The sequence below is a fragment of the Berghia stephanieae genome, chromosome 2, assembly GCF_034508935.2.
Source record: "Berghia stephanieae isolate SIO BIC M18660-M18661 chromosome 2, UCSD_Bste_1.3, whole genome shotgun sequence".
Classification (NCBI taxonomy): Eukaryota; Metazoa; Mollusca; class Gastropoda; order Nudibranchia; family Aeolidiidae; genus Berghia; species Berghia stephanieae.
Genome location: NC_088361.1, coordinates 101,097,053 through 101,109,654, shown reverse-complemented (window position 1 = coordinate 101,109,654; position 12,602 = coordinate 101,097,053). Strand labels below are relative to the sequence as shown.

The window sequence follows — 12,602 nt, the reverse complement described above, 5'->3', positions numbered from 1 at the left end:
AAGTAAGACAAAGGAGAATGATACAAATAGGGAACAGATGTAGATTCCAAGAGCATACCATCAATGTTCTTAGTTTGAGATCACCTAAAAGTCTCACCCAGGCATCAGCACAAGATCCCACTAAGAGGAACACAGTCAAGTGTTTACAAATCGTATGTTAAAAATTACAAAAATAACAGAGAGATGATGTACAAGGAATAAAAATATCATCTCCCAAAACTGTAACTATACATTCAACTGTTTCACTCCCAGCTAAGGTCAGGACAAAACCGAGCAACCTCATTCCAAGATAAGACAGAAAGCAATTGGAAAACAGATACATGGGGATAGAAGACGCAGCAAGTGCCTATCTGCCCACTATGGGAGGTCAGGAACCCTTCCCAGAATTCCAGCCTGAAATTCTTTCCTCTCAAGTCTTAGTCTTTCGTAAGTCCATGATTCTGGTCATACATTTGTGGTCCATGTGCGGCTATGTGGTCTGGTGGTATGACACTCGTTTTCGGATCAGAAGGTCCTGGGTTCGAGCAACGCTCGACGCATAGTTGAGTCCTTGGAAAAGACTCTCTACTCACATTCTCTCACTGCACTCAGGTGTAAAATGAGTACCTGGCCGTTTACAGCGTTGTTTCTGTCCGAAAAAAATTGTACCATCGCCTAGCAGGCATCATGTTCCGTCCTAAATGTTAAATATTCTTGTTGGCCAGGGACCCCTTGTACAGTGCTTTGAGCACATTGAGTAGATATTGCGCTATATAAAAGCTCAATTTTAATTTTTATGACACATTATTGCCTTGCATGAACTTGAAAGTAAAATGATTCAAATGATTGTAACAATGTGTCAGAATAAAGGAGTTTAAAAGTAAGATGATTCAAATGATTGTAACAATGTGTCAGAATAAAGGAGTTTGAAAGTAAGATGATCCAAATGATTGTAACAATGTGTCAGAATAAAGGAGTTTTGAAAGTAAGATGATTCAAATGATTGGAACAATGTGTCAGAATAAAGGAGTTTGAAAGTAAGATGATTCAAATGATTGTAAAAATGTGTCAGAATAAAGGAGTTTTGAAAGTAAGATGATTCAAATGATTGTAACAATGTGTCAGAATAAAGGAGTTTTGAAAGTAAGATGATTCAAATGATTGTTTGTTTGTTGCTTTAGGTCTCTTCCAACACAATTGAGGTTATATGAGAGTGCTGAAACAAAAAAACAAGCAATCTAACAAAAATAGTACAAATGTAAATCAAAATCATAACCTAAAGATATCATAAGCTAAATTATAAATAACCAAGAACAAACAGGCAGAAGATTTACAGAAAAAAAAATATCCCCTGTCAAAAATACAATCACAAACCAAAGAAGCAGGATAGGCTAGTAAAGAGAAGAAGAAACGACATCACTATCGGATTGTACACCCATGCGAACATCATAGGTATATGATTCAAGGGTGATGCTCCCATCCAACCACCCGCTCAAATGATTGTAACAATGTGTCAGAATAAAGGAGTTTGAAAATAATCAACACCAAAACATTGATAAAACAGAAAATCATTCACTTTAATGAATGTATTGACAAAGCAATGTGAACGATTTCATCACAGATAACTAGAATCCTCAAGACCTCTGAGTGAGAGCTGAACAAAAGATAATCTGTATATTTAAAACATTTGATAAATTCTCTGAGGTTTATAATAAAAGAATTCAATTCCTTCAGATTTATTAGACACTAACGGTTAAACAAATTTGGTCTTAGGTATAAATGTGTATCAATCACAAAATACAAAATGTGTATCAATCACAAAATACAATTTTTAAAAAATTGATAGCAGACAAATCAAATTGGATTTTGATGTCTTAAGCGAAGTCTCAAATTGTTTCCTTGAGTGCCGAGTTTCATGAAATGCCTGTTGCGAACCCTCTGCATGTATTGTAAATCCTTGGCCCTTCGCTCCACTAAAGGTCCTGTTGTGGGAAAGAAAATGAAAAAGATGGATTACATTTTGGATGATAACATTATTCGATATTTATCTATATCACGCACATTTTAAAAAGGTTTATCTTAAAAATTCAATCATTTCACATTTGAATCCGTCATAAATTCAATTCCTAGCATTCAATTGTTTTATAGACTGAAGAAGGAAGTTCAATTTGACAGGCTAATTTCTGAGGTGCTTTGAAACTCTTCATTTCAAAATAATAAAGTCTCCAGTGCTCATACAATTCTGGTAGGATATTCCATTCCCTGATGGTATGGGGTGTAAATGAATGTTTAAAATGTTCAAATTGGCCGACTGAATTTGGAACTGACAAGTGGATGGGATGGCAGAAGTCTGTCAGACTGTCAGCAAGAATATGCAAAACATGAGAACCATGCAAAAGTTAATGGGACATTCCCCATTCCATCATGGTGTAGCACCACCTCAGGATGCCGCTACACTGTCCAGTAGAGCTGTGTCTTCAACACATGACACAACACATGGGCCAGAATTTTGTCACCACTTTGCTACAAAATAAAATACTGCACAGTTTAGGCAATGACTTCAAAAAATTGAATAAGCTCCTTCTGAGACACACACAAAAAATCAGAAAGTTAAGAGACAGAAAGAATTGTCTCCCCTAGTCAACAAGGGAAGATAAAGGACCCTCATCCACACATACAACTTAAAAATCCCCTCCTAAATCTTAAAAATTCAAGTGGTTTCATATTATACAAACGAACTAATACAAGAGCTTTTGTTTCAGATATAAACACTTCCTGCATAGCACATTAAGCATTTTGAGAAGGAGCAACTCTCAAATAAAAATTCACACGATACAAACCGACAAACCACAATACACACGACTAACAATCAACCCAAAGGAAAAAAATCTTGTACCAGTCGCCCCAGTCCAGCCAAGGGCTTTGTAGTGAGCCAACATTTTTGGAAGCACGGTTTTCGTTTTCTCATGTCTGTACGGAGCTAAGTTCTGGCGATAGTACCTCATTAATGAGCGATGACCAATTACAGTTCCTGAAAGATAAATATAAAATAAAAGAATTGAATTTTTAAAGATTCTTGAATATTAAAACCTAAGTTGTGAGAAATATCAATTTCTTTTTAAAAAATTGTGTTTCAATCTAAATCACTGGTGATGAACATCATAAGGAAATTTTCATCAAGTATTATTGAAATTTAAAAAAAAATAAAAATCAAAGAAAGATACAAACTAAAAACATGAGCTTTTATTCAAATAACTCAATTTCAAATAAACATGCTCAAAATCTTTTCCACTTCCAGGGGTTGCAAGCTGACAACGACTCCGATAATGTAGGAAGAGACAAGCAACCATGGGTGAAAGTTAACGGGGATCAATTTGCCTGAAAGACAGACCGGTGTTTCCTAGTATTAAAAGTTAACGTTCCGGTGGTGCAATAATGATAAAGCCGACAGAAGAGTCAAAATGCCGGAAGGCAATTATTACATTTACTAAAAAAACAGAATTTCCGGCATATGCCGGGGAACTTTCACCCATGCAAGCAACCTGTCAGGCTACACCTTGATATCTTGTCGACAAAGCTGTTACTGATCAGGTTTTCATTTTACACCTGAGTATGGTGAGAAAATATGAGAATACGGCTTTTTCCAATTAGTCAACTGTACATCATCGCCTTGACTACAAAGCTGCCAACTCCATCATCGCATTGACTACAAAGCTGCCAACTGTACATCATCGCCTTGACTACAAAGCTGTCAACTGTACATCATCGCCTTGACTACAAAGCTGCCAACTTCAAGCAATTTTCAGCTTTTAAAAATCTACGAATGATGAAAATTTGTATATCGGTCACATTGGATGAGCCTGTTTGACGGTTTGACGGGCGATCAACTAAAGAATCGAGTTTAAAATTAAAATTAATTCTCTACAACCATTTTGAGAATTTTTCCACATTCTACAAACTAAACCATTCTATATACAATAATGTTCAGAAAATAAGCTCTACAACACAAGTTTTTTTGTTTTTCTTAGCTATAAGAAGAAATACTTTTCTTTAAAATCTGTGATGTACAAAAAAACAAATAAACAAACAAAAAAACAAAACAAACAAACCCAGAATGAGATAATTGTTGGTTGCATCATGACAAATGAGACGATTTTCTGATGATTAAAGGAATGGGGAACATATATATTCAAAATACTTATGAAATATCAATCTTTATTTTAACCACATCGTGTTCAATGTCTGGTCTTTTGGAAGATTAACATAGATTTTTAAAGGCAAAAAGTTAATAAAAAAACAATCTTTACCTGAAGGCAACGTGAGAGAATATCCGTCTCCATCCAGCTCCTGGATATCAACATTTTCGGTTGAATCTATATCTGGTTCCTCACCTTCAACTGTTGGGTAGCTTTTCCTGGATACAAGCATTGAAAACATTAAAAAAGCTTGAGATTTCAAGGCCAAGTTAACTTTTGTCAATGTAAAATAAGTTTTGTAACGTATTATCATGTTGTAAATTGCCTTTGAATATAAATGTACACACAAACTGCTTTCTTGTCCCCTCTTGTCTGTGATAAAGAAGGATTAGAAGTAGAAGAAGAAGAAGAAGAAGAAGAAGAAGAAGAAGAAGAAGAAGAAGAAGAAGAAGAAGAAGAAGAAGAAGAAGAAGAAGAAGAAGAAGAAGAAGAAGAAGAAGAGTATCAAACAATTCCCTATAGGAATCCTCTTCATCCGAAAAACAATGTGTATGAACTTTGTCAGAACAAGAGAACAAATCACCTACGAGTAAGACTTGCCAATCCTAACTGCTTTCTTTTAAGACCCAATCTATGTCAAAATTGTTATTTTCTTTATTGTTTTAGATAATAGGACAACATAAATCACAAGTATGTGACCCATTGTCTCAAACTGGTATGTCGGTGTGAACAAGATACATAAAAATAATTTTAATGTTAAAATTAACAGAAACGTGGAATTTCAGATTGTGTCAAATAAGAATCTATATTTATCTCCTTTATAGAAGTCAACTTGACCCAAGAATCATTTTACAAAACCATCAATTCAATTTTTGGTATCTAAATTATCCGGACATAATACCGTTTTGAGGGGGCAAGTCACATATAGAACATCGTCATCCATGTGTTCTGCCATCATAACAAGTGAACATTTTTTTGTCTACGTGCATGGAACGGATAACACGCATGGAACGGATAACACTTTGTGTCTACGTGCATAGAACGGATAACACTCTGTGTTTCAGTTTAACTGACATTTCTAACTGTTGGTTCTAACAGAGATGACTAGCGACTATAACAAATTACAATTGCCTGTTTCAACCCATTTATATCTACATTTATCATAGGCATTCAAGATGTAATACTTTCCTTTATGCTTGAAAGAATCCTGGTTTCTTTTTAGTAAATGTGATTTTATATTGTAAGTCGAGAACGCAGACAAGCATACTTCCTCAATGGCACCAATTTGCATTTGTATCTTCTGATCTTTGTAAATCAGATATTCATAATTGTATGAAGGAATGAATAAAAAAAAAAAAAATAATATTGATACTTACGAATAGTCATAGAAATCAGTGAATTCAAAAAGTGTTTCTTGTTCATGGAAAATTTTACAATGTCCTTTATCAACCATGTGCTTTTGTACATCCTTGGAATTTCGGAACCGTCGTCCTTTCTCATTACACCATAAACAAACACAACCAGCCCCAACTTTCTCACCTGAAAAATAATATAAATGTAGTAACAAATACTTAGAACTAATACAACCTCTTTAAATAGGGAAGAAAATTAATTTTTATTTAGATACTTGGTACTCGAAAAATAAAAAATAATGATAAAGGATATTCTACGATTTGCCACCAGTAAACTATTAAAGTGAGATTTATGCAGGTCTGGAAGTAGCAGGACTTTTGAAAGTGAGGTCAGATTTTTGATGTTTCATTTCCCTGGAAACCCTGGAGTAAACAAAACAATGATGGGACAGGAAATAAAACACATTTGAATTCCGATATTCAACTCAGTTCAGCTCAATCCTCCTGGGGCCTGCTGGCACTTGAGGCAATGCAAGGAATCTCTACCTGGTCATGTCAGCTGGAGTGACAAAGGCCATCCAGGGTTGTCTTTCTTTGGGGTGTCCAAAGCAGAGCCTTCCTTGCCCATCCCTTCATTGGTTTGTTTATTCACTTTGAGAAATAACATCATCCTCTATCTCTAATTTGTCTGTAGCATCTTATAATTCACAGTCTATTTTGTTGACAAATGAGAAATATGAAATCACACCACTTGTCTTGTGGATAAAATAAAAGCTTTTAATCTACTTTTCAATGTATTTTTTTTCTAACTTACTGTTTTTTTGTTTTTTTCATTTTCAGTACGGCGAAATTGTGGTGATAATGAGGATAATGGAGTTTTACGGTGGTAAAGATAATAAAGTGGCGGTTGTGGTGGTTGTGATGATAATGTTGATTTCTAATGGATTGATGACACTTGAGACACTTTCAGGGTAGGTTGTGGTGGTTGTGATGATAATGTTGATTTCTAATGGATTGACGACACTTGAGACACTTTCAGGTTAGGTTGTGGTGGTTGTGATGATAATGTTGATTTCTAATGGATTGACGACACTTGAGACACTTTCAGGGTAGGTTGTGGTGGTTGTGATGATAATGTTGATTTCTAATGGATTGACGACACTTGAGACACTTTCATGGTAGGTTGTGGTGGTTGTGATGATAATGTTGATTTCTAATGGATTGATGACACTTGAGACACTTTCATGGTAGGTTGTGGTGGTTGTGATGATAATGTTGATTTCTAATGGATTGATGACACTTGAGACACTTTCAGGGTAGGTTGTGGTGGTTGTGATGATAATGTTGATTTCTAATGGATTGACGACACTTGAGACACTTTCAGGGTAGGTTGTGGTGGTTGTGATGATAATGTTGATTTCTAATGGATTGACGACACTTGAGACACTTTCATGGTAGGTTGTGGTGGTTGTGATGATAATGTTGATTTCTAATGGATTGATGACACTTGAGACACTTTCAGGGTAGGTTGTGGTGGTTGTGATGATAATGTTGATTTCTGTTTGTTTTTGTTTTTAAGGGTTTTACGGCGCTTGCAACACATTTAGGTTATATCAGCGCCAGTAAAAAGGAAGAAAATGGGATAGTAAAAAGTTATAGAATTACAATTAAAGCACCCAAGAAAAAGTAAGACATAGGGGAACTGGGAACAAATAGGGATCAGATGTAGATTCCAAGAGCATACCACCAATGTACTTAGTTTGAGATCACCTAAAAGTCTCATCCAGACACAAGCACAGGTCCCAACTAAGAGGAACACACTCAAATGTTTACCAATCATATAATATAATATGTAAACTCAACATTAATAATACAATGCATAACAGAGAGATGATTTACAAGGAAAATAATATCATCTCCCAAAACTATAACTATACATTCGACTGTTTCCCTTCCCAGCCAAGGAGCTCCGGCAAGGATCAGGACAAAACTAAGTAATCTCATTCCAAGACAATGACAGGAAACAATTGAGAAACGGGTATGGGGGGATAGAAGAAACAGCATGTACCTCCCTGCCCACTATGGGAGGTCAGGATCCCCACCCAGAATGTTGATTTCTAATGGATTGACGACACTTGAGACACTTTCAGGGTAGGTTGTGGTGGTTGTGATGATAATGTTGATTTCTCATGGATTGATGACACTTGAGACACTTTCAGGGTAGGTTGTGGTGGTTGTGATGATGATGTTGATTTCTAATGGATTGACGACACTTGAGACACTTTCAGGGTAGGTTGTGGTGGTTGTGATGATAATGTTGATTTCTAATGGATTGATGACACTTGAGACACTTTCAGGGTAGGTTATGGTGGTTGTGATGATAATGTTGATTTCTAATGGATTGACGACACTTGAGACACTTTCAGGGTAGGTTGTGGTGGTTGTGATGATAATGTTGATTTCTAATGGATTGACGACATTTGAGACACTTTCAGGGTAGGTTGTGGTGGTTGTGATGATGATGTTGATTTCTAATGGATTGACGACACTTGAGACACTTTCAGGGTAGGTTGTGGTGGTTGTGATGATAATGTTGATTTCTAATGGATTGATGACACTTGAGACACTTACAGGGTAGTCCCAATAGCTGAGTTGGTAGAATACTCGCTTCGTATGCAAAGGAACTGAGATTGATCCCAGGTGAAGTCAAGATTCATGTTTGGCCCCCCGTGTCCACCCAGCAGTGTTAGGGTAGCTAGGTTTGTTAGATATAATTAAAAGTTTTTTTTTCAATAAACTAGTGTCCTATCCAAAGGGTAGCAAACCATTACTAGTGTCCATTTTATGCTATTGGAACCCAAAAAAAACTTTGGATCCACGGGTCTAATGGCTTCAAACGACTACTTAGACACTGGGTCTAATGGCTTCAAAGGATTACTGAGACACTGGGTCTAATGGCATCAAAGGACTACTGAGACACTGGGTCTAATGGCATCAAAGGACTACTGAGACACTGGGTCTAATGGCTTCAAACAACTACTGAGACACTGGGTCTAATGGCATCAAAGGACTACTGAGACACTGGGTCTAATGGCATCAAAGGACTACTTAGACTTAGACACTAACAGATAATTTCAGGGCCAGTCAAAAAGAGGATAATGGAAGAGTCCAAAATTTAACTGCAAGCACCGGGGGTCCCAATAGCTCAGTTGGTAGAGCACTTGCTTCACACGCAAAGGGGTCAAGATCGTCCCAGATGCAGTCGAGATTTTTTCTGACCACCTGTCCATCCAACAGTGAATGGGTAGCCGAGTCTGTTAGATTTGGCGGAAAGTACTTTGTGACAGACAAGCACCCTATCCAAAGGATAGCAAGCAATTGCTATTATCCATTTCACGATACAGAAAGTGGGATAAACTCTGGCCCAATGGTTCTGAAGGACCACTACTACTAACAAGCACCCAAGAAAATATTATACAGTACCATACAAAACCAGAGATTGAAACATGGACTTGAATTAGATCCTGGGGGGAAAGCTTTATCTTTAATTAACGATACAATAAAAATAAAAAATTCACTTAAAAGTTCTGGAAACCTCTCACAAGTTTACTGAACTTTTACGCAAACACATCCACCGACCCCTATTTGAAAACTAAACTCCAGTAAAAAGACATTATACTTACTTTTGTCCCCCCGCTTTGAAGGTGATTGGAAAATAGAAGGAGGATTTTTAAGAAACTGAACTCCTTTACAAAACGGAAAACAAGCAAGTTTGTCTCATGGACAATCTCAATCAGCAGAAATAAATTCTACACACTTACCTAAGTAAGTCATCAAGCCCTCCAGGTCACAAATATATTCAGCATCAGGTAGAAAAAATCCATGAGTTGAAGTCATATGTTTCTGATTATCTTCCAAGGAAGAACTCACCAAGGAACAGAACAGACATTCCTCCAAAGCAATTATCTTTTCATCATAGCTGTCCCAAGACTCGGCATCAGAGTCATCTGGAAATAAAAAATCCAATAATAAAACATTACTTCCAAAAACACAGTAAAACTAATTTTGTTCGATCTGAAAACTGACCCCTGATTCCTTAATACCTTTTTAAATTTATGGACAGATAAGTCTTATGATGTAGATTTAAATTTATGGACAGACAAGTCTTATGATGTAGATTTAAATTTATGGACAGACAAGTCTTATGATGTAGATTTAAATTTATGGACAGACAAGTCTTATGATGTAGATTTAAATTTATGGACAGACAAGTCTTATGATGTGGATTTAAATTTATGGACAGACAAGTCTTATGATGTAGATTTAAATTTATGGACAGACAAGTCTTATGATGTAGATAATTAAATTTATGGACAGACAAGTCTTATGATGTAGATGCATACAGTGGAACATCGGGGAATTCTAAACAATTGCAAAACCCATTCATCATCAGCGTCAAAGAGGATGCACTTTAAACTCTCTTGACGATTCAGATTTAGTCAGTTTGTCCAAAGTAAATTAAATATATGAGTCATTTGGGTGATTTCAAGTCAATGTCCTGAAAAACGAAAATAAAACCATTACCTTCATCATCCGTCATGTCTTCTTCTTCATCTTCACTGTGTTTTGATAATTGTGAAACACCAGACGCAATGGCAGCTTTTGGACCTGCCTTTTTCTTCTTGTCTTTCTTTGACTGTGCTACGCCTGAAATAACGTCTTTATGTTTTTTCGACTGCAGATGGTTTTCATAGGCATTTGTTGTATTAAACCACTTGTTGCAAGGTTTACAAGAACACCTTTCTTCTTTGGATGTTGTATCCTGAGGAAAAAAAAACATATTATTTAAAAATCAGTTTTCTAAAATTAATCAAAATTTAATCAGAATTTATATTGAAAATAATCAGATAAATTCTACCCCATTTCATGTCATTCAACTTGTCTATAAAATACAGTTTTACAGCTCTTTGAAACTTTTGCAACAATCTGATACAAAGTTTGAATTTACCAACTGTTCCTGAGCCTTTTGCCTTTCTTCAAACTTGTTAAGAGTGATGGGTGGGAGGCTGGCAACTTTTCTTTTCAGGTTGTATCGATGCCAGTCTGTCTTGTAGTGAATCCTGCCCAGGTCAACGTCTTCAAAAGCAACGTTACAAGCCAAACAGGTGATCCCAGACATAGTGGTAAAGCTGAAGGAATAAAAACAAAAAATAAAATAAAAATCACATTGTTGAAATCAGTGTGAAAAAGGAACAAAATACCGTAGGTCTTTGTTTCAGAAAAATCAGTTGAAAAACAACTGTCTTAAAAGCAGTAACGAGAGATACGATGATTGGGTGAGAGTAGCGAGGAGGGGCGGGGGCTAGAGGGGGGGGGGGGGGTGAGAATAGCGAGAGGGTGCCACTATCTCTATTCCATCCAGGATGAGAATAGCCACTTCCATGATTTAAACTTAAACCGAGTCAACTCCTTCAAAATTTCTCGTATTGTTTGGTCTAATATATGTCATGAAAATTGTTGAAACGATTTTTATATGAAGTGAAAGATACGAATTAAAAAAGTCCTCTGGACTCTGGGATGCGATCTTTCTCTTTCCTCTCGTAAGAATAGTCAGTTAGTCAGCAGCAGAGGATGGAGATCAACACGAAAATCAAAACATGACACACTAAAATGATATATATGACAAAACAATGAGATATTTGACAAACACAAAGGCTATTCTCAATTCAAATTAATACATACATGTTAATTACCTACGAAAAGTGTAAATATAAATAATAATGATGTTCTATGTCTTCAAGGCAGGGACAATGTTTATCAACATGATGTCAACACGATGTTGTAATATTTCACCATGAGATGGAAGGAAGTCGAGATTTACGTTGAACTACCACATGTACTTATATTCACAAATAAAGCTCAGTCGATTCCACCTTCGTAGTTTTCAAAGTTAATCAAATTTCCGTCCCCAACCTCATCCGCACGTAAGAATTGACAAATAATAATAATAATAATAATAATAATAATAATAATAATAATAATAATAATAATAATAATAATAATAATAATAATAATAATAATAATAATAATAATAATAATAATAATAATAAAAAATAATAATAATAATAATAATAATAATAATAATAATAATAATAATAATAATAATAATAATAATAATAATAATAATAATAATAATAATAATAAACCAGAAAAACAAAAATTATCTTGACACGATAAACCAAGTTAACCGAGAAATAAAGATCAGAATGACATGACCTTAAAATTAATTTAACAAACTTTTTCCCTCAGACGAGGAGACAAGCAAGGACAATAATATGATAGATTCTGGTCTATTCCGTCAAGTCAACCATTTATTTATGCCAGAAGTCGGAGTAAAGTTCTAAGTTAAGACAAATCACAAGAATTTTCTTCAATTTTGAGTGCTCTGGGTGTGTGTGTGTGTGTTTTTTTTTTTTTGGGTTTTTTTTATTATTATTATGATCCATCAGTTCAAAACGGTGTTTTGTAGCGTTAAACTCATCATCCATCGTGGCTTGTGCTCTTAAGCGAGTTGCCGGTCAGCTGTCTCCACGAATCACGATCCTCTGCGGTACGCATGAAGTCTGAGTTGCTTTTAAAATCACTTTAGGCCATTCTTGGGTTATTTAAATAAGTCATTCTCTGTCTTCCTCTCGCCCTCTTTCCTTCGAACATCCCAGATGTTACCAACTTTTCTATTCCGTCTCTTCTCCACACATGTCCCAGAAGTCGTAACTGCCTTTTTCTGATGGTATCTATCAAAATATTTTTCCTTTTCTCACCTTCTCCAACACTTCCTCGTTCGCACCCTTGTCTGTCCATGAAAACCTCAGCATTCTTCTATACATCCACATCTCAAATGCCTCTAACCTCCTCGGACATTCTTTGTCAAGTATCCAGGTTTCACAACTGTATAAAATGCTATTTATAACATAAGGTTCCACTACTTACGTTCATTCTGGTCTTCACCTTCAGGTTGTTGTTTGACACAACTGGTCGCATTTTATGAACACTTTTTTTTCTTTGTTTTGTTTCT

At 35.7% G+C, this 12,602-nt stretch overlaps 2 protein-coding genes across 4 annotated transcripts in view; both read right to left on the bottom strand.

The window, feature by feature from the left end:
• LOC144966101 (protein AAR2 homolog) overlaps positions 1 to 12,602 on the bottom strand; it is a 417,529-nt gene that overhangs the window by 65,993 nt on the left and 338,934 nt on the right. The window lies entirely within an intron of this gene.
• Positions 1,536 to 11,415, bottom strand: LOC144966100 (cytoplasmic 60S subunit biogenesis factor ZNF622-like). 3 transcript variants are annotated; one of them, XM_078902175.1, is made up of 8 exons: positions 11,281 to 11,415; positions 10,536 to 10,716; positions 10,112 to 10,349; positions 9,349 to 9,534; positions 5,552 to 5,714; positions 4,287 to 4,393; positions 2,876 to 3,010; positions 1,536 to 1,961 (listed from the first exon to the last, which is right to left on the bottom strand). In XM_078902175.1, exons 2-8 carry the CDS (start codon positions 10,704 to 10,706, stop codon positions 1,834 to 1,836), a joined length of 1,128 nt encoding a protein of 375 aa, XP_078758301.1. In that variant the 5' UTR covers positions 10,707 to 10,716; positions 11,281 to 11,415; the 3' UTR covers positions 1,536 to 1,833. The 3 variants fall into 3 exon arrangements, with proteins under 3 accessions (XP_078758301.1, XP_078758302.1, XP_078758303.1); XM_078902176.1 differs by having other exon boundaries at positions 11,270 to 11,404; XM_078902177.1 differs by having other exon boundaries at positions 11,285 to 11,379.

Coding starts and splice junctions, on each gene's coding strand:
- LOC144966100 (XM_078902175.1), bottom strand. CDS start 10,706: ATGTCTGGGATCACCTGTTTGGCTTGTAACGTTGCTTTTGAAGACGTT. Junction 9,535..10,111: donor AGACATGACGGATGATGAAG/GTAATGGTTTTA, acceptor TTTTATTTCCAG/ATGACTCTGATGCCGAGTCT. Junction 5,715..9,348: donor GGGCTTGATGACTTACTTAG/GTAAGTGTGTAG, acceptor ATTATTTTTCAG/GTGAGAAAGTTGGGGCTGGT.